The sequence below is a fragment of the Poecile atricapillus genome, chromosome 27 (assembly GCF_030490865.1).
Source record: "Poecile atricapillus isolate bPoeAtr1 chromosome 27, bPoeAtr1.hap1, whole genome shotgun sequence".
NCBI classification, from domain to species: Eukaryota; Metazoa; Chordata; class Aves; order Passeriformes; family Paridae; genus Poecile; species Poecile atricapillus.
This window is the reverse complement of record NC_081275.1, coordinates 716,316-734,729: the sequence shown is the minus strand read 5'-3', so window position 1 is coordinate 734,729 and position 18,414 is coordinate 716,316. Positions and strand designations below refer to the sequence as shown.

General features: G+C 67.2%; 1 protein-coding gene across 1 annotated transcript; it reads right to left on the bottom strand.

The window, feature by feature from the left end:
- Window positions 1-383: 383 nt before the first annotated feature.
- COL1A1 (collagen type I alpha 1 chain) lies at window positions 384-17,791 on the bottom strand. Its single transcript, XM_058857696.1, is given in 57 exon segments — window positions 384-659; window positions 733-975; window positions 1,754-1,944; window positions 2,654-2,936; window positions 3,023-3,130; window positions 3,280-3,333; window positions 3,446-3,553; window positions 3,666-3,719; window positions 3,931-4,038; window positions 4,142-4,195; window positions 4,329-4,436; window positions 4,531-4,638; window positions 4,749-4,910; window positions 5,417-5,470; window positions 5,813-5,866; window positions 5,967-6,074; window positions 6,175-6,228; window positions 6,338-6,391; window positions 6,491-6,598; window positions 6,938-7,045; window positions 7,182-7,280; window positions 7,373-7,417; window positions 7,626-7,679; window positions 7,787-7,840; window positions 7,944-7,997; window positions 8,724-8,777; window positions 8,883-8,981; window positions 9,064-9,117; window positions 9,311-9,409; window positions 9,597-9,650; window positions 10,735-10,842; window positions 10,935-10,949; window positions 10,951-10,988; window positions 11,238-11,337; window positions 11,416-11,460; window positions 11,548-11,570; window positions 11,573-11,645; window positions 11,895-11,920; window positions 11,923-11,947; window positions 12,104-12,148; window positions 12,283-12,323; window positions 12,326-12,335; window positions 12,585-12,616; window positions 12,619-12,628; window positions 12,722-12,775; window positions 12,879-12,902; window positions 12,904-12,933; window positions 13,044-13,097; window positions 13,211-13,264; window positions 13,443-13,496; window positions 13,724-13,768; window positions 14,400-14,468; window positions 14,555-14,647; window positions 15,566-15,601; window positions 15,690-15,724; window positions 15,846-16,040; window positions 17,582-17,791. Coding segments are annotated over 57 exon segments (4,350 nt in total). The 5' UTR covers window positions 17,664-17,791; the 3' UTR covers window positions 384-512.
- Between the last annotated feature and the right edge of the window lie 623 nt (window positions 17,792-18,414).

The following is an 18,414-nucleotide window of genomic DNA, read 5'->3' as shown; positions in this document are numbered from 1 at the left end:
AGAGGGGAAACAAGGGGGGGAAAAGCAAATTATAGCCAGGAGTTCAACATCTTCCTCGCAGCAAAAATTCAAATTCTAATGAGATGCAAGAAGCGAAGGGGCTGGCGGGGAGGGTCCTGGGGGTCCCGGGGGGCTCGGGGACCCTTTGAGGAGCTTTTCCATCTCCGGGGCTGAGGAATGAGGGGGGGCAAGCAAGCGAACCCACTTCCTGGTGATTTTGTTTGAAAAAGTCATTTATTTGGTTTTTTTTTAATATTTTTTGGGGGTTGAATGTTTTTTTTTTGTTTTTTGGGAGGGTTTTTGAGGTTTTTCTCTTAGGGCAACGCAACCGGAGTTGTTTTAGAGACGCTGGATAGAAACCGACACAAATTCAAGTCCATGTGAAATTTTCTCCTTTTTTTTTTTTTTTTTTTTTTGGCTGTTTTTTTTTTTTGTGTGTTTTTTTTTTTTATTATTATTATTATTTTTATCATTATTATTACTCTCTCCTGTCACGCGTGGGGCGTCCGGGGTTACAAGAAGCACACGGGGCCGATGTCGATGCCGAATTCCTGGTCCGGAGCGCCGACGTCCATAGGAGCCAAATCGATGATGGGCAGGCGCGAGGTCTTCGTCGTCTTGTACTCGATGACTGTCTTGCCCCAGGCGCCCGTGTGACTCTGCGGGGACACCACGGTCACCCCCCGTCCCCAGGGGGTGTCCCCCGTCCCCCGGGGGCTCCCCGGTACCCACCGTGCAGCCGTCCTCGGTGACGCCGTAGGTGAAGCGGCTGTTGCCCTCGGCGCGGATCTCGATCTCGTTGGCGCCCTGCAGCAGCAGAGCTTTCTTCAGGTTGCCGCTGGCCTGCTCCATGTAGGCCACGCTGTTCTTGCAGTGGTAGGTGACGTTCTGGGAGGCCTCGGTGGCCATGAGGCGCAGGAAGGTCAGCTGGATGGCCACGTCCGCCGGGTCCGAGCCCTCGCCGCCGTACTCGAACTGCGGGCAGGGACGGGGGTCAGCGCGGAGCCGAGCCGGACCCCGAGACTGAGCCAGACCCCGACCCTGACCCCAACCCTGACCCCAACCCTGACCCCAACTCTGACCCCGAGACCAAGCCGGACCCCGAGACCGAGCCAGACCCCAACCCTGACCCCGAGACTGAGCCAGACCCCAACCCTGACCCCGAGACCAAGCCAGACCCCGACCCTGACCCTGACCCCGAGCCAGACCCCAACCCTGACCCCGAAACCGAGCCGGACCCCGAGACCAAGCCAGACCCCAGCCCTGACCCCGAGACCGAGCCAGACCCCGAGCCGGACCCCAACCCTGACCCCGAAACCGAGCCGGACCCCGAGACCGAGCCAGACCCCGAGCCGGACCCCGAGACTGAGCCAGACCCCAACCCTGACCCCGAGACCAAGCCAGACCCCGACCCTGACCCCGAGACCGAGCCGGACCCCAACCCTGACCCCGAGACCGAGCCGGACCCCGAGACCAAGCCAGACCCCGAGCCGGACCCCGAGACTGAGCCAGACCCCAACCCTGACCCCGAGACCAAGCCAGACCCCGAGCCGGACCCCGAGACTGAGCCGGACCCCGAGACCAAGCTGGACTCCAACCCTGACCCCGAGACCAACCCTGAGCCTGACCCCAACCCTGGCCCCGAGACCGAGCTGGACCCCGAGACCGACCCTGAGCCTGACCCTGAGCCTGACCCCAACCCTGACCCCGAGACCGAGACCGAGCCGGACCCCGAGACCGACCCCGAGCCCACCTGGAAGCCGTCGCTCATGCTCTCGCCGAACCAGACGTGTTTCTTCTCCTTGGGGTTCTTGCTCAGGTACCAGTTCTTGCGGGCGATGGACGCCTGGGTCGGGTACACGCACGTCTCGCCCGTCTCCAGGTTGCAGAAGACCTTGATGGCGTCCAGGTTGCAGCCTTGGTTGGGGTCGATCCAGTACTCGCCTGAGGGGACAGGGACAGGGTCAGGAGAGCGGGAAGAGGGGACAGGGGAGGGACAGCCAGGAGGGGACAGGGGAGGGACAGCCGGGAGGGGACAGGGGAGGGACAGCCAGGAGAGGACAGGGGAGGGACAGCCAGGAGGGGACACAGGAGGGACAGCCAGGAGGGGACAGGGGAAGGGACAGCCAGGAGGGATGGAAGTCAGGAACAGCCGGGAGGGATGAAGGATGAAGATGAGGAACAGCCCCAGGGGATGGAGAATGGAGGTGAGCAGCAGCCAGAGGGATGGAGCTGAGGAGAATCCAGGAAGGAACAGGTGAGGAAGAGCCAGGGGATGAAGGATGAGGCTGAGGAACAGCCCCGGGGATGGAGAATGGAGGTGAGGAGCAGAGGATGGAGGGGTGGGTGAGAGATGAAGGATGGGAGATGTTGAGGATGAAGGGAGGAAGGTGAGGAGCAGCCGTGGGAGATGAGGAGGGAGGTGAGGAAGGGAAAGGAGGGAGCCGGGGCGGAGCGTGGAGCAGGAAAAGGAGAGGAACAAACCGGGAGAGGGACGGAGGAGGGAGGATGGAGGGGAGAGCAGCCAGGACAGCCAGGACAGACCAGGAGAGGCGCGGGGGGTGGGAAAAGGACAGAGGTGAGGAGCAGCAGAGGGGACAGAGGCGGGGTGAGAGAGCCCCGAGGGGTCGGCGGGGACCGGGGGGACACGGACCGCTCTTCCAGTCGCCGTGGCACATCTTGAGGTCGCGGCAGGTGCGGGCGGGGTTCTTGCGGGTGCCCTCGGGGCTGCGGATGTTCTCGATCTGCTGGCTCAGGCTCTTGAGGGTGGTGTCCACCTCCAGGTCTCGGTCGCGCATCACGTTGGCATCATCGGCCCGGTAGTAGCGGCCGCCGTCGTGAGCCTTCTCCTGGGGCGGCTGGGGCAGGAAGCTGAAGTCGAATCCGCCGCTGGGAGGGCCGGGAGGACCGGGGGGCCCGGGGGGGCCGGGGGGACCCTGCGGGAGGAGAGGAGGAGGATGGTGACGGAGGAGCGGGCGCTGAGGGCGGCGGGCTCTGGGAGGGCGGACGGCTCGGGACGTACAACGGGACCGACGTCTCCGGTGCGGCCGCGGGGGCCGGGGGGGCCGATGGGGCCGGGCAGCCCGTTCAGACCGTCCTTGCCAGCAGCACCGGCGGAGCCGGGAGGACCCTGCGGGACGGGAGAAAAGGGTGAGCGTGGCCGGGCAGAGCCGTCCCCTCCAGCCCCGACCCACGTCCCCACGGGGTCGCCGATGGCGACCGGGCCCCCCCGCGGGGCCACAGCCGTGACCGGATGCCGCAGCTCGTCCCGGGACTCACTCGGGGACCGGCGGGACCAGAAGCACCAGAAGGACCTTGTTCACCAGGAGAGCCCTGTGACAATGGAGGAGGAAGAAGAGGCGACATCAGAGGTGACATCAGCGTGTCGCGCTGCCTCCAGGACGCGGAGCAGCGCCCGGGGCCACCGGCACCGCACGGGACTTACGGGAGGACCAGGAGGGCCCTGGAGACCGGAGAAGCCTCTGTGACCCTTCATGCCTCTGTCACCCTGTTCGCCGGTTTCACCTTTGTCACCACGGGGACCTTGCGGACCCTGCAGGAGGAGGAAGAGGAGGAGGAGGAGGAAGATGAGTTGAGCCAGTCCCTGTCCCCACGCCTGTGGGGACACAGAGGCACCGAGGAGGACAGAGCAGAACATCACTTACAGCAGGACCACGAGCACCAGCAGGACCAGGGGGGCCAGCGGGACCTTGGGGACCCTGGGACAGGAGAGAAGGGGACAGGTTAGAGCATCCTGAGCCTCCTGCTGCTGCCGGCTTGGGGCAGAGCCACCCCGAGAGATGCTGAGCGGGGCTGGTGGCACCTCCAGCTTGCAGGAGCTGAGCCCGGGGCCAGGCCCCAGAACCGGATCCCTTTCGGTGTCCCCGGGCCGGGGGGTGCAAGGGGGGCTCAGGGCAGAGCGTCACTTACGGTCTCACCGCGATCTCCGTTCTTGCCAGCAGGACCGACGGGGCCGGGGGCACCGGGGGCACCGGGAGCACCGGGAGGGCCGGCGGGGCCGGTCTCACCACGATCGCCCTGCGAGGAGGAGGAGGAGGAGGAGGAGGAGGAGGAAGAGGAGAGGTCAGTGTGGGCCAGCACAACCCCATCACCCCTCCCGCACCCCTCAGAGCCCGCTCACCTTGGGACCAGCAGCACCGTCACGGCCGGGGGCACCTTCAGCACCGGGAGAGCCCTACGGGGGGCACAGACCCTCGTTAGGGGTGGGGGGTCACGGGGGGGTCTCACCGAGACCCCACCTGAGGGGGCACACCCTCAGCACGGGGGGTCCGTGCCTCCCAGCCCCGGCGGTGGCCACGGGCTCTCACCTCGCGTCCGGCTTCTCCGGGGGGTCCGGCCAGGCCGGGGGGGCCCATGGGGCCGGGGGGGCCGCGCTCGCCGGGGGAGCCGGAGGGACCTTGTTTGCCGGGTTCACCCTGCGGGGGGACACAGCGGGGGCTCACACACCGCCGGACACCCGGCCCAGGGGGTGACAGAGCCCGCAACTCCCGGGAGCCCCCCGCTACTCACGGAGGGGCCGGGCAGCCCAGGGAAGCCTCTCTCGCCTCTCTGGCCGGGGAGACCAACGACACCGCGCTGGCCGGCGATACCTTGGGGTCCGGGAGTGCCGGGAGCGCCCTGCGGGGACAAACGGAGCCTCAGCGGGGACAGCGGCGGGGTCACCCTCGCGGCGGAGGGGACAGCGACAGCGGCTGAGGAGCGGAGGCTCCGGCCGGGGGGTGACTCACGATGGGGCCGTCAGCGCCGGGGGCTCCCTTCTCTCCGGGGGGACCGGGGGGACCGGCGGGTCCCGGCTCTCCGGGACGGCCGGCGGGGCCGGTCTCACCGCGGGGTCCTTTGCCGCCTTCCTTCCCGCTGGGGCCGGGCGGGCCGGGGAGGCCGATGTTGCCCTGAGCGGGGGGGAGGAGATGGAGTCAGGCCGGGACCCCCCCGCTGCAGCTGAAGGGCGGCCAGGGGTGGCCCCGTGCCAAGTGGGACAGGGCGGCCACGTGCAGCGGCTGGATGGTGGCTCCCGTGTCCCCAAAACCTCCAGGGCAGTGTCCCCAGCACCTCCCAGACAGTGTCCCCAACACCTCCAGGGCAGTGTCCCCAACACCTCCTGTCCTGTGTCCCCAGCACCTCCAGGGCAGTGTCCCCAGCATCTCCTGAGCAGTGTCCCCAACACCTCCTGTCCTGTGTCCCCAGCATCTCCAGGGCAGTGTCCCCAACACCTCCTGTCCTGTGTCCCCAACACCTCCTGTCCTGTGTCCCCAGCACCTCCAGGGCAGTGTCCCCAACACATCCCGGGCAGTGTCCCCAGCACCTCCAGGGCAGAGTCCCCAGCACCTTCAGGGCAGAGTCCCCAGCCCCCCTGTCCCGTGTCCCCAGCCCCCCACATCTCCCCAGGGGCACTCACTGAGGGGCCGGGGGGTCCAACTCTTCCAGCAGCACCAGGGAAACCAGTAGCACCCTGCAGGGGAGGAAAGCTGCCGTCAGTGGGGTTTGGATCCAAAGGTCCAGGGACAATCCCCCGGCTGGAGTCACTGCAGGGATCCCGGGGTTGGTGGTCAGCAGGAAAGTGCCCCCCTGGGGGGCTGATTTGGGGGTATAAAGCAGAACCCCCCCTTTCCCCTCTGCTCTGGGCCCTGCTGGGATGAAGCCGCCCCACCAGACGATTTTGGGGGTGCAGGGCCGGAGATGCCCCAGGGTGTGGGGGGAGCAGAGCCGGAGTTAAAGCACCTCGGGGTTGTTCACACCCGGGGGTGTCCCCAGACTCCCCCAAACGCCCCCTCCCCACAATAGCGGTACTTACAGGGGGTCCAGCACTTCCGCGAGCACCTTTGGGACCGGGAGCACCAACAGCGCCCTGGGCAGGAGGAAGAGGAGGAGGAGGAGGAGGAGAGGGTTGAGCTGCTGCACTGTGAGGCTGCAGCCCGGGCAGTCGGGGGGCTGAGGGGGGCACTTACAGCAGGTCCGGGAGCACCAGTGGGGCCAGCGGGGCCGGGGGGACCGGCGTCACCCTTGGCTCCAGCATCCCCAGTTTCACCTTTAGCACCAGGCTGGCCATCAGCGCCCTGCGGGACACGGGGCCGGGGTGAGCCCGGGGGGCTCCGAGCCACCCTGGGGGGCAGGAGCGGACCCCGGCCCGGGGGGGGGACAGGCCGCCGCACTTACGGGGGGGCCAGCAAATCCAGCAGGACCGGGAGGGCCGGGCTCGCCGCGGTCACCCTGGAACAGACGGGAGGGAAGGGCGTGAGACAAGCGGGGCGCGGCCACCACGGCCACCAAGGAGCGGCCACCCACGGCAGGGCCATCACCGAGGGTGGGGGACACTTACGGGAGCACCACGGGCACCAGTGGGACCAGCAGGACCGGGGGGACCGGCTTCACCCTGGGAAAGGGGAGGAAAAGGGAAGAAAAGGGATCAGGGCTGTGGCTCGGAGGTGGCGGTGACTGCCTGGACACATCTGTCCCTGCGGGATGTCCCCACCTTGTCACCAGGAGCACCAGCGGGGCCGGGGGGGCCGATGGGACCGGTCAGGCCTCGGAGACCGTCCTTGCCAGGAGCGCCATCAGCACCTTTGGGACCGGGGTCACCCTGCGGGGGGGACACAAGGGTGGGTTACGGGGACAGGTCCCTTGCAGGGGTTCACCCCTCTCTGCACTGAGACATCCCCGGTTCTTCATCCTCCCTGAGACAGGCTGGGACCATCCTCCTCCTCCTTCTCCTCCTCCTGGGCTCTCAGCTCGGGATTGTCCCCGAGGGATGGGGACAGAGGTGCCACAGAGCATACCCTCCCCAGGACGCTGCTGCCCACCAGCCCCGGCTCGGGGGCACTTCCAGCCCCGAGGGGATGGTGAGGGGGGCACAGGGACAGAGCAGCTTACCGAGGGGGACCCCGGGATTTGGGGACACCGGGGATTTGGGGACACCTACTCTGTCACCCTTGGCGCCTGGCAGGCCGGCAGCACCACGCTCTCCGGGCATACCCTGCAGACCGGGGGGCCCTTGGTTCCCGGGGGCTCCGGGAGCACCAGCATCGCCCTGGCAAAGAGGGAAAACGGGGATTAGTGAGATCCCGGCACAGCAAACCCATCCCGGCTTCAGCCTCGGGGGCCAAAGCCTCAGCCGTGCCCCACAGGCTGGGGACAGTCCCCTGCCACCCCCGCCTGGCACCCACCTTAGCACCATCGTTACCGGGAGCACCGTTAGCACCACGAGGACCTTGGGGACCGGGGGGACCTTGGACACCGCGTTCTCCAGGGAATCCTCTCTCACCCTGGGGAGGGGAGGCAGGACAGGCCCCGTCAGGGCCGTGGGGGGCACTTTGGGGTGCCAAGAGTCGAGGGGACACGCAGGGGTTCAGCTTACCCTGGCACCGGCGGGACCGGGGGCTCCGGCGTCTCCGGGGACACCCTGGGCGAGAGGGGGACGGTGACGAGTCAGAGGGGAACGGGTGGCACTGGGGAGGGGCAGAGGGGTCCCCGGGGTGCCCCAGGGGTCCCTCACTCCCTGGGCAGGGCTGGGATGCCCGCTGCTCCCCCAGTGGAGCAGCCGGGGTGCCCCGGGGGGACCCCAGCAGCGATGGGGAGGGGACAGGAGGGTCCCCAGTGCCCACACTCACCTGCTCACCGGGCTTGCCAGCCTCGCCGGGGGGGCCAGCGGGGCCGGGCAGACCCTGGCGAGGAAGAAGAGGAGCCGTGAGCCACCACGGAGGGGACAAGGGCAATGTCACCCCCACTGTGGGCGCTTTGTCCCCCTGCCGGGGAAGGGGACACCCCTCACCTGGAACCCAGGAGCACCAGCGGGACCTTGTTCACCTCTTTCTCCAGCGGGACCCTGGGGGACACAGGACAGGCATGGAGGGGGGCGCGTGGCTCCCGAGCCCCTTGCCCGGTGGCCGGGAGTGGCCCTGGGTGGCCGCGGGCCGGGGGATACTCACGGTGGGGCCGGGGGGACCTTGGGCACCGGTTTCACCGTCTTTGCCAGCAGCACCCTGGGGAGGAGGGACAGGAGGGCGCTCAGAGCAGCCCCCGCAGGCCTCCGAGCCCCCCCCGAGCTGGGCGTGGGCCTGGACACGGCCACGGCGTCCTTCGAAGGCCGGGAGACACCGCGGCGAGCTGCCCGCAGCCGCGTCACCGCCGCTGTCCCCGCTCCAACAGCGCCGGGAGCCACCGGGACCGCATCCCAAACACCTCATCCCGCTGCGGCCTCGGGCCGGGAGCCTTCCCTGGCTGCCCTCGGCCACCTCACACCGCATTCACACCGCACTCACTCACATTCACACCCCACTCATTCACACCCCACTCACATTCACACCCCACGCACGTTCACACCCCACTCATGTTCACAGCCCATCGCGCTGCCCTGTGCCAGGGCGGGCCTCGCTGGCCCCATCCCTGGCACCATCCCTGGCACCATCCCTGGAACCATCCCTGGCACCATCCCTGGATCCACCCCTGGCACCATCCCTGGATCCACCCCTGGCACCATCCCTGGATCCACCCCTGGCACCATCCCTGGCACCTCAAGCTGGGGCGATGCTCTCTGGCCCCATCCCTGGCACCATCCCTGGCACCATCCCTGGCACCCCACACTGGGGCGATGCTCCTTTCACCCTCCCTGGCACCCCACACCACCGTGACCCTCTCTGTCACCTCCCACCAGGGTCACCCTCCCTTGTCACCTCCCCCGGGCTCTCTGGGCCGCGCCCCACACTCACCACGGCTCCGGGGGGACCGGGAGCTCCTCTCTCGCCAGGTTTGCCGGGTTCGCCCTAAAACCAGAGCGGGATGAGCCGGTGAGGACAGCGGGGAGGGGGGACAGGTCCCCTGAGCAGGGAGCGGGGGGCGGCAGGACCCCCGGGGAGGGTGACACTCACCGCAGCACCTTTGGGACCGGGGAATCCCATCACGCCGGCCTGGCCTCGGGCTCCGGGGGGCCCGGGGGGGCCGGGGCGACCGTCTTGACCAGCGGGACCCTATCGGGGGGAGCCAGCGCTCCGTTAGCGGAGCCCGAGGAGAGCCAGGGGAGGAGGGGACAGCAGCGGGGACAGGACTTACAGGGGGGCCGGTCTTGCCGTCGGGCCCGGGGCTCCCGGGGCTTCCAGTCAGACCCTGCGGGGCAGCGGGAGGGGCGTCAGGAGCTCAGGAATTCCAGGGGATGCTCCAGACACCGGGAGCATCCTGGAAAGCGGCTCCTCCGCCGGCACAGAGAGCAGGACAGCCCTGCGGCCGTGCTGTGTCACCGTGTCACCGTGTCACCGTCTCACCGTCTCACCGTGTCACCGTGTCACCGTGTCACGCTCACCTTGGCACCGGGGAGTCCGGGTTCCCCGGGGCGTCCAGCTTCGCCAGGAGATCCTTTGGGGCCGACGGGGCCGGGGGAGCCGCGCTCGCCGGGGGGACCCTGGGAAGGGGGGACAGAGGTGACCCAGCTGCGGGACAGCAGCCGGGGACCGGGACAGGGCCGGGTCCCCGCAGGTGGCAGCGACACAGAGCCGCTGTGGCCGCCGTGTGGGCACAGGTGACAATGGCCAGAGTCCCCACGGCGCCGCTGACGCGATTTTCTCCCGCAGACGGACGAGGGCACCCACCTTGGGACCGGCGATGCCATCGGCGCCAGGGAAACCGCGGCTGCCGGGAGCACCCTGAGGGGCACGGCACGGTCAGTGTGGGGACACGGGGGGACCTCGGTGGACAGGAGAGGGGTGTGGACACAGCGGGACACGGCCACCAGTGAGAGCAGCGTGAAGGGACTGCGGTGTCACCGCGGTGTCCCCAGACATGAACGAGGTTCGGCCGCTGGACACGGGGAGATTGGAGGAGGACGGGGATGGGGACAGGGGACAAGGCAGGGGTGGACACAGGGACAAGGCAGGGGTGGGGACAGGGACAGGCAGGGGTGGGGACAGGGACAAGGCCTGGGATGGGGACAGGGACAGGCAGGGGTGGGGACAGGGACAGGCAGGGATGGGGACAGGGACAGGCAGGGGTGGGGACAGGGACAAGGCAGGGGTGGGGACAGGGACAGGCAAGGGGTGGACACAGGGACAAGGCAGGGGTGGGGACAGGGACAAGGCAGGGGTGGACACAGGGACAAGGCAGGGATGGGGACAGGGACAAGGCAGGTGTGGGGACAGGGACAAGGCAGGTGTGGGGACAGGGACAAGGCAGGGATGGACACAGGGACAAGGCAGGAATGGGGACAGGGACAAGGCTGGGGTGGGGACAGGGACAAGGCAGGAATGGACACAGGGACAAGGCAGGTGTAGGGACAGGGACAAGGCAGGGGTGGGGGACAGGGACAAGGCAGGGGTGGGGACAGGGGACAAGGCAGGGATGGACACAGGGACAAGGCAGGTGTAGGGACAGGGACAAGGCAGGTGTAGGGACAGGGACAAGGCAGGTGTAGGGACAGGGGACAAGGCAGGGTGGGGACAGGGACAGGCAGGGGTGGGGACAGGACAAGGCAGGTGTGGGGACAGGGACAAGGCAGGTGTGGGGACAGGGACAAGGCAGGGGTGGGGACAGGGACAAGGCAGGTGTGGGGACAGGGACAAGGCAGGGATGGGGACAGGGACAAGGCAGGGATGGGGACAGGGACAAGGCTGGGATGGACACAGGGACAAGGCAGGAATGGGGGACAGGGACAAGGCTGGGATGGGGACAGGGACAAGGATGGGATGGACACAGGGACAAGGCAGGAATGGGGACAGGGACACTGCTACTCACACGTTCGCCAGCGGGGCCGGGCAGGCCGGCGGGGCCGGGCTCACCACGGGCTCCTCTCTTGCCTTCCTCGCCAGCGGGGCCGGGGGGGCCTTGGACACCAGCGGGACCCTGGGGAAGGAGGGCGGAGGGATGAAGACCCCCGGGAGGGGCCGGAGCAGCCAGGGGCCGCGCCCCCAGGGACACATCGGGGGGTCACTCACGGGTTCGCCTTTGGCCACCGGTGTCGCCCTTGTTGCCTGGAGCACCGGGCTCACCTGGAGGGGAGAGAAGACAGAAAAGGTTTTAATGCCGGGCTGAGGAGCACAGGACCCCCCGAGTCGCGTCCCGATGAGCCCCCAGAGGAACGAGGAGCCTGCACCTGCCACCCCCCGCCCCGGCAGAGCTGCAGGGACCGTGGGACAACCTCAGGAGGCGCCTCCAGGTGGGAGCGCAGCAGTTTCCTGGAGCAGAGGGAAGGATCCCAGGCCGGGAAGGGGCAGCTGGAGGAGGCCGCGGATACTCACGGTGTTACCCTTGGGGCCGGGGGCAACCGCTGGGACCCTGGGGTCCGGAGGGACCGCGGGCACCGGGGAAGCCGGGAGCGCCAGCAATGCCGGGAGCGCCCTGCAAGAGGCACAGGAGGCCGTGAGGAAACAGCGCGGCCCTTCCTGCCCCGGCCGGAGGGACACGGGGGACACTCACGGTGGCGCCCTTGGCACCGGGTTGGCCGTCAGCACCGGGGTTGCCCTGCGGAGAGAAGGAGGAAGAGGAGGGTCACGGCGGGGCTGGCAGGACGTGAGGCCGAAGGACAGGGAGCGCTCGGATGTCACTTACAGCAGGACCGGCAGCGCCAGCGGGGCGGGGGGACCGGGCTCACCACGAGCACCTTGGGGACCTTCGCTGCCACGAGCTCCCTGGGGACCGGTCTCACCCTGGGAGGAAGAGGAGGAGGAGGAGGAGCCGTGAGCGCCAGGGCTGCCCTGGCCCCCAGCAGGGCCGGTTCCATCAGCGGCTCCTTCCCCCGGAGCCGGGAGAGGTGCCGGGACACGGCTGGGGACACCCCAGCGGGTGGCAGTGCCAGCCCACGGCACCTCGGCCTCGGAGACCCCTCCCCTGCCCAGAGCCCCCCACCCCACGCTCCCCTGCGCCCCCCCAGTCCCTCCCAGTCCGGCAGGCCCTACCTTAGCACCAGCGGCACCGGGGAAGCCGGGGGACCGGCGGGACCGGTGGGACCCTAAACGGGAGAAGAGGGCGGGGGGTCAGCGGGAGGATCCCGGGGCCCATCCCGGGGGGATCCCCGGGCAGCAGAGCCCTGGATCCCGGCCAGGATCCCCCATCCGGGCTGGGATCTCCCTCCGGAGGAGGGTGGATGGGGCCCGGGGGTACTTACGGGGGGACCGGCAGCACCGGGAGCACCGTCATTGCCGCGAGCGCCCTGCGGGACAGGGGACACGGTGAGTGACCCGCACGGGAGGGACAGGGACAGGTGACCCCCACGGCAGGGACAGGTGACCCCCAGCCCCCCGTGCACGGGCAGGGGTCTCAGCCCTGCCCATCCCAAACACTCACAGCTGGGCCGGATGGGCCGGGACGGCCTCTCTCGCCGGGAGACCACGAGGACCCTGGGGAGGGGACAGAACACGTTTAGGACACGTTTGGGTCACCTGGCTGGACACTCCCCCCTTTCTGAGCCTCCTCCCATCCCTGCGCCCCCCGCTGCTGCCCACGGTGACGTTTCCGAGGGGTCAAAGCCCTCCCGCCCCATTCCCCCGGTGGATCCATGAGGAGGAGCTGGGTCCCCTTCAGGGGTCGCCCCCCGTCCGTGTCCCCTCCTGCCCAGAACCCCCCGCACCCCCCGCTCCTGCGCTCACCATCTGCCCAGGAGCTCCGTTCTCTCCGGGCTGCCGGGCTCTCCCTAAGGAGGAAGGACACCATGAGGGACCTCTCTGCAGGGAGGGGACAGCGGTGACATCGCCAGGACAGGGGTGACACTGCCACCGCTCCTCACCTTGGGGCCAGCAGGTCCAGGCTCACCCTTGGCACCATCCAGACCACTGAAACCCTGGGGGGCAGGACAGAGAGGGGGTGGGGGGTCAGGAGGGGACCCTGGGTGAGTCAGGGGTCCCTCGTCCCCTGGGTGTCACCAGCACGGAGGGGGGACTCACTCTGTGTCCCTTCATGCCCGGCAAGGCCGGCGGTGCCGGGGAGACCTCGAGCGCCCTGTGGGAAACGGGAGGAGGTGACGGGGGCGCCGGGGGGGCTGTCCCCACACCAGAGCCCCCCTTTCCCGAGGAGGGGGACAGCTGGGGGTGTCCCCTCGTGTGTCTCACCTGGGGGCCGGGGGGACCCCGCTCTCCGGGGCGGCCAGGCTTGCCAGCTTCACCCTGAGGACAAGGACACGGCCTTGGTGGCACGTCCCCAAAGCAGGGAGCTCCTGCTCACCTGGGGGGGCCACCAGGCCCCAAAGTGGGGGGGACCCCATGGAGAGGCCACTTACGTCATCTCCGTTCTTGCCAGGGGGGCCAGCGGGACCTCGGGGACCCATGGGACCCTAGGAGAGAGGGAGGGCAGGGGTGAGGGTGCTGAGGTGGCAGCTGTCCCCTGTCACCCTGCCAGCCCCACTGCCATGTCCCAGAGCAGGGACAGGGTGGCCACAGCCAGGGCTGGGAGCAGCAGCAGTGTCCCCATCCCCGGGGGACATGGTCTGGAGCAGCAGGTGGAGCACTCACAGAAGCACCAGGCTCTCCAGGTTCTCCAGGGGGACCTTGGAAACCTTGAGGACCCTGTGGAGAAAAAATAAAGGGAAAAAAATGGGTCAGAAAGTGAGAGGCTTGGGCCTGGATCCCCCAGTGGCAGTGATGGTGTCCCCCCCATACGGTGGCATCAGGACTTTGTCCCCTCGTGCTTCTGCAGCTGCCAGGAAGGGTGTGACACCCTCTGAGCTGTCCCCCCAGCACCCAGAGGGGCTGTTTGTCCCCAAACCCAATGGAAAGGAAGAGGTGACACTCACGGGAGCACCGGGAGGACCGGGGAGACCACGGGGACCAGCTGGGCCCTGGGGGAGAACAGAAAAGGTCATCAGTGTCACCCTGTCCCCATCCCCACCACCCTGCCCCTACTGCCACCCCAACACCGTGTCCCCATCCCTGTTCCCACCTCCAGCCATTCCTTGTCCCCACTGCCACCCCAGCCCTGTCCCTATTGTCACTCCATCTCTGTCCCCACACATTCCCTGTCTCTATTGTCACCCATCCCTGTCCCCATCCCTGTCCCTGTCCTTGTCCCTGTCCCTGTCTCTATTGTCACTCCATCTCTGTCCCCACACATTCCCTGTCTCTATTGTCACCCATCCCTGTCCCCGTCCCTGTCCTTGTCCCTGTCCCTGTCTCTATTGTCACTCCATCTCTGTCCCCACACATTCCCTGTCTCTATTGTCCCTGTCCCTGTCCTTGTCCCTGTCCCTGTCCCTGTCCCCATCCCTGTCCCTCTCTATTGTCACCCCATCCCCGTCCCCTCCAGGTCCAACATCCCCCCCAAGTGCTGGTGCTCGGTGACATCCCCAGCACAGGGAGCACTGCTGTCCCCCCTGCCCAGCTTCACCCCCCGGTGTCCCCCCCCCCGTGTCCCCCGGTGTCCCCCAGTGTCCCCCAGTGTCCCCCATGTCCCCCCAGTGTCCCCAGGCTCACCATGGGCCCGGGCACGGCCATGCCTCCGGCCTTCTCGTCGTAGCCGTAGGACATTTGGGGAGCGAAGTTCTGCGGGAGAGGGGGGAGAGCGGGGGGTGAGGGGGGCACGGGACCCCCGGGGGGGGCTGCGCCACCAGGGACCCCCCCACACTCACTCCGCCGAGGCCTGGGGGGCCGGGGGGGCCGGGGGGTCCCGGGAGGCCGGGCTGTCCGGGAATTCCATCTCTGCCAGGGGGGCCGGGGAGTCCCTGGGGAGAGAAGAGAGGGGGGTGAGCATCAGTGGGGTTGGGGTGAGCCCAGAGGGATTGGGGTGAGCATCAGTGGGGTTGGGGTGAGCCCAGAGGGATTGGGGTGAGCATCAATGGGATTGGGGTGAGCATCAATGGGATTGGGGTGAGCCCAGAGGGATTGGGGTGAGCATCAGTGGGATTGGGGTGAGCCCCAGAGGGATTGGGGTGAGCCCAGAGGGATTGGGGTGAGCATCAGTGGGGTTGGGGTGAGCATCAGTGATATTGGGGTGAGCCTCAGTGGGATTGGGGTGAGCATCAGTGGGGTTGGGGTGAGCCTCAGTGGGACTGGGGTGAGCATCAGTGGGGTTGGGGTGAGCATCAATGGGATTGGGGTGAGCATCAGAGGGATTGGGGTGAGCATCAGAGGGATTGGGGTGAGCATCAGTGGGGTTGGGGTGAGCCCAGAGGGATTGGGGTGAGCATCAGTGGGGTTGGGGTGAGCATCAGTGGGGTTGGGGTGAGCCTCAGAGGGATTGGGGTGAGCATCAGTGGGGTTGGGGTGAGCCTCAGTGGGATTGGGGTGAGCCCAGAGGGATTGGGGTGAACCCAGAGGGATTGGGGTGAGCCCCAGAGGGATTGGGGTGAGCCCCAGAGGGATTGGGGTGAGCATCAGTGGGATTGGGGTGAGCATCAGTGGGGTTGGGGTGAGCCCAGAGGGGTTGGAGTGAGCCTCAGTGGGATTGGGGTGAGCATCAGAGGGATTGGGGTGAGCATCAGAGGGATTGGGGTGAACCTCAGAGGGATTGGGGTGAGCATCAGAGGGATTGGGGTGAGCATCAGTGGGATTGGGGTGAGCCCCGGTGGGATTGGGGTGAGCCCCAGCAGGATTGGGGTCCCTGTAGAGCAGGGGGGCTCTGAGGGGTGGGCGACACCCACCCTGTCTCCTTTGGGGCCGGTGTCTCCTTTAGGACCCTGTGGGGCAGAGACAGAACAGGTTAGAGAAGGCCAGGGGGGGTTGTGGTGACATTTGTGGGGGCTGCGTTTTTTGGGGGACCCTTACCTCTACTCCAGCACTCTCTGGGTAGGCAGGGGAGGCTGTGGGGGGAAAAAGGGGGTTCAGAGCAGCTCAGCATCACCCGCCCCGCACCCAGCCCCAGAGGGGGGGACACTGAGCCCGGGGGGGGGGGACAGCGGCGGGCGGGGGTCGCGGCGGTACCGTCGGTGTCGGGACAGATGGGGCAGCACTCTCCGAAGGGGATCTCGGCGTTGGGGCAGTCGGAGGTGTCCTCGCAGATCACCTCGTCGCACAGGATGTTGCCGCTGTCGCAGACGCAGATCTGGCACGGTTCTGGTTTCCACACGTCCTTGTCGTTGTACGTGAGCCCATCCTGGATGCAGCTCCCGGTTTGGACTGGGACGGGACGGGCGGCAGCGTCGGGAGGGGCGGAACGGAGCCAGCCCCGGCTCTCCCCCCTCCCCTCGGCCCCCTCCCCGCTCCCGCAGCGCTTCTCCCTTCATCTGGTTCTCATCAGCCCCGCGCGGTGACACAGGAAAAGCTCCACAATAAACTCTTCCCACATCGGCTGGAATTTAAACAAAAAATCCCCGCAGCCGCTCGCTCCGGCCGCCCGGGGCCAAGGCAAACACCCCCGGGCAGGGCAGGGGGGTCCCGGCACCCGCGGGGGGCGCGGCGGGACCGGGCCCGGCCGGGCTGGACCCGAACTCGGAGCTGAAATTGGATCCGGGCGGCTGCGGGATGGGGCTGGATCGGGCCGGATGGGATCGGGGAATGCGTGGGGAGGGAGGGGAGGGCAGGGCAGGGCGAGCAGCCAGGCCCGGGGGTGGCCCCCAGGTGGGGAAGGGTCCTGGAGTGGGGAGGGGGCGCCAGCTCATGAAGCACCCCCCTCCTTAAAATAAAATTTAAAAAAAAAAAAAGGCAAAGAATTTTAAAAAAAGGGCCAAAAAAGGCAAAAGAAAAGAAAGAAAAAGGAAAAAAAGAAGTTAAAAAAAAAAAAAAAGACAAATGGAAAATGCAAAATTCTTCTGGGGAAGAAAAAAAAGAAAAAAGGCAAAACGGGAGTGGGAAAGGCAAAATCCAGAATGGGAAATGCAGGACGGAGAACGGGGAATGGAAAAGGGGAAAAGCAGGACCGGCATTGTCAATGCAAAATGCATAATAATAATTATAATTAAATAATATGATAATGATCATGATAATAATAATAGTAATAATAATAATAAAAATAATAATAATGCATTTAAGAAAAGTACCCCAAATAAAAACCCCAAAAAGGACAGAATTGGGCAAAAAGCGATGGGCGGCGGCCGCAGGGTCCCCCCGTGTCCCCCCGTGTCCCCCCTGGCGCAGGTGGCACGGGGGTCGTGGCGGGGGGGTGACCCCAGCCGTGCCCCCGGCCCGCGCCGCTGGCAGCCCCCGCTCCCCCGGCTGCCGAAACATTTTGCTTATGAATCATCCGAGACTTTTCTAATTCTTTCCTGATGGCTTTCGCAGATCCCGGGGCTGGGCCCCCCCCTCCTCTCCCCCCTCTTCTCTCTCCCGCGCTCTTTCCCCCCTTTCCTTTCCCTTCCCGGCCTCCTCCTCCTCCCCCTGGTCCCGGCTCCCTCCTTCCCCGCCGGCTCCTCTCCACCCTTCCTTCCCTCCCCGCTCTTGGCAGGGCGCCCCGACTCCTCACCCCCACAGTCCCCCTAAACCCCAATTCCCCCAACCCCAAATCCCCGCGGATCCTCTTCTCTTCTGTAGAATTTCCCCCTCATTTCCCCGCTTTTCCCCCTAATTCCCCTCTCGGCTCCGCACGCCCACCCCGAGTTGTTCCTTGCGGAGCCCGGGGCAGCCGGGCCGGGCTCTGCCGGTGCTGCCGGTGCCGGTGGCGGTGCCGGCCCAGCCCCGCATCCCCCCGGGGTGAGGAGCATCACCCAGCGCCCCCTACTCACTGTCTTCCTCTCCTTGCCCGCGGGTGAGTAGGACGGTCGCTGCTATCAACAGCAGTGACCGAGAATCCACAAAGCTGAACATGTCTAAATATTAGACATGTAGACTCTTTGGGGTCTCTTTTGTTCTTAGCTTGGGGTCATACGGGGCCGATGCAACCCTGGAGCTCCAAATCCAGACCCCAGCAGAAACTTCCTACTGCCCTTTGCCCGCTTCTCCTCCGGCCCTTTTATTCGATGCTCCGCCGCGGGGAGGTGGGACCCGGCTGGAGCAGCGGATTTTGGGCGGCCCCCTCGGCCAATCAGAGGCACCCAGCGAGTCGGGGGGCACCCCCTGTCCCCCCCCCGGCCCGTGTGGCCGTGCACACGCAAACACGGCCGGGCACACGCAAACACGGCCGGGCACACGCGAACGCGGCCGGGCACACGCGTGTGCTCCGCGGCGGGGCCGGGGGCCGGGATCGGGGTTTTGGGGGGTTTTAGGGGGTTTTAGGGGGTTTTGGGGTGCGGGTTTTTGAGGGGGGTGTGGTTTTTTGGGGGGGTTCTGCACACTCGGAGGTGTCCGCGGGGCTGGCTGGGTGGGGACAGCCGATGTGGCACGTGGCGCTTTGGGGACCCCGGTGCCACGCGACGCCGGGGGCTGCAGCGAGGCCCTGCCACCCCCTCCCCAGAGCCGCCCCCCAGGCTGGGGCACCCCAAAACCCACCCAGGGCTCCCCACCCCCCCTCCAGCCGGACCAAACCCCCGCACGCTGCAAGGCCAAGGCCAGCAGCCCCCAGAGCATCCCTTGGACGGTCCCCAGGAGCATCCCCGGGGGGACCCCAACCCCAAAACCC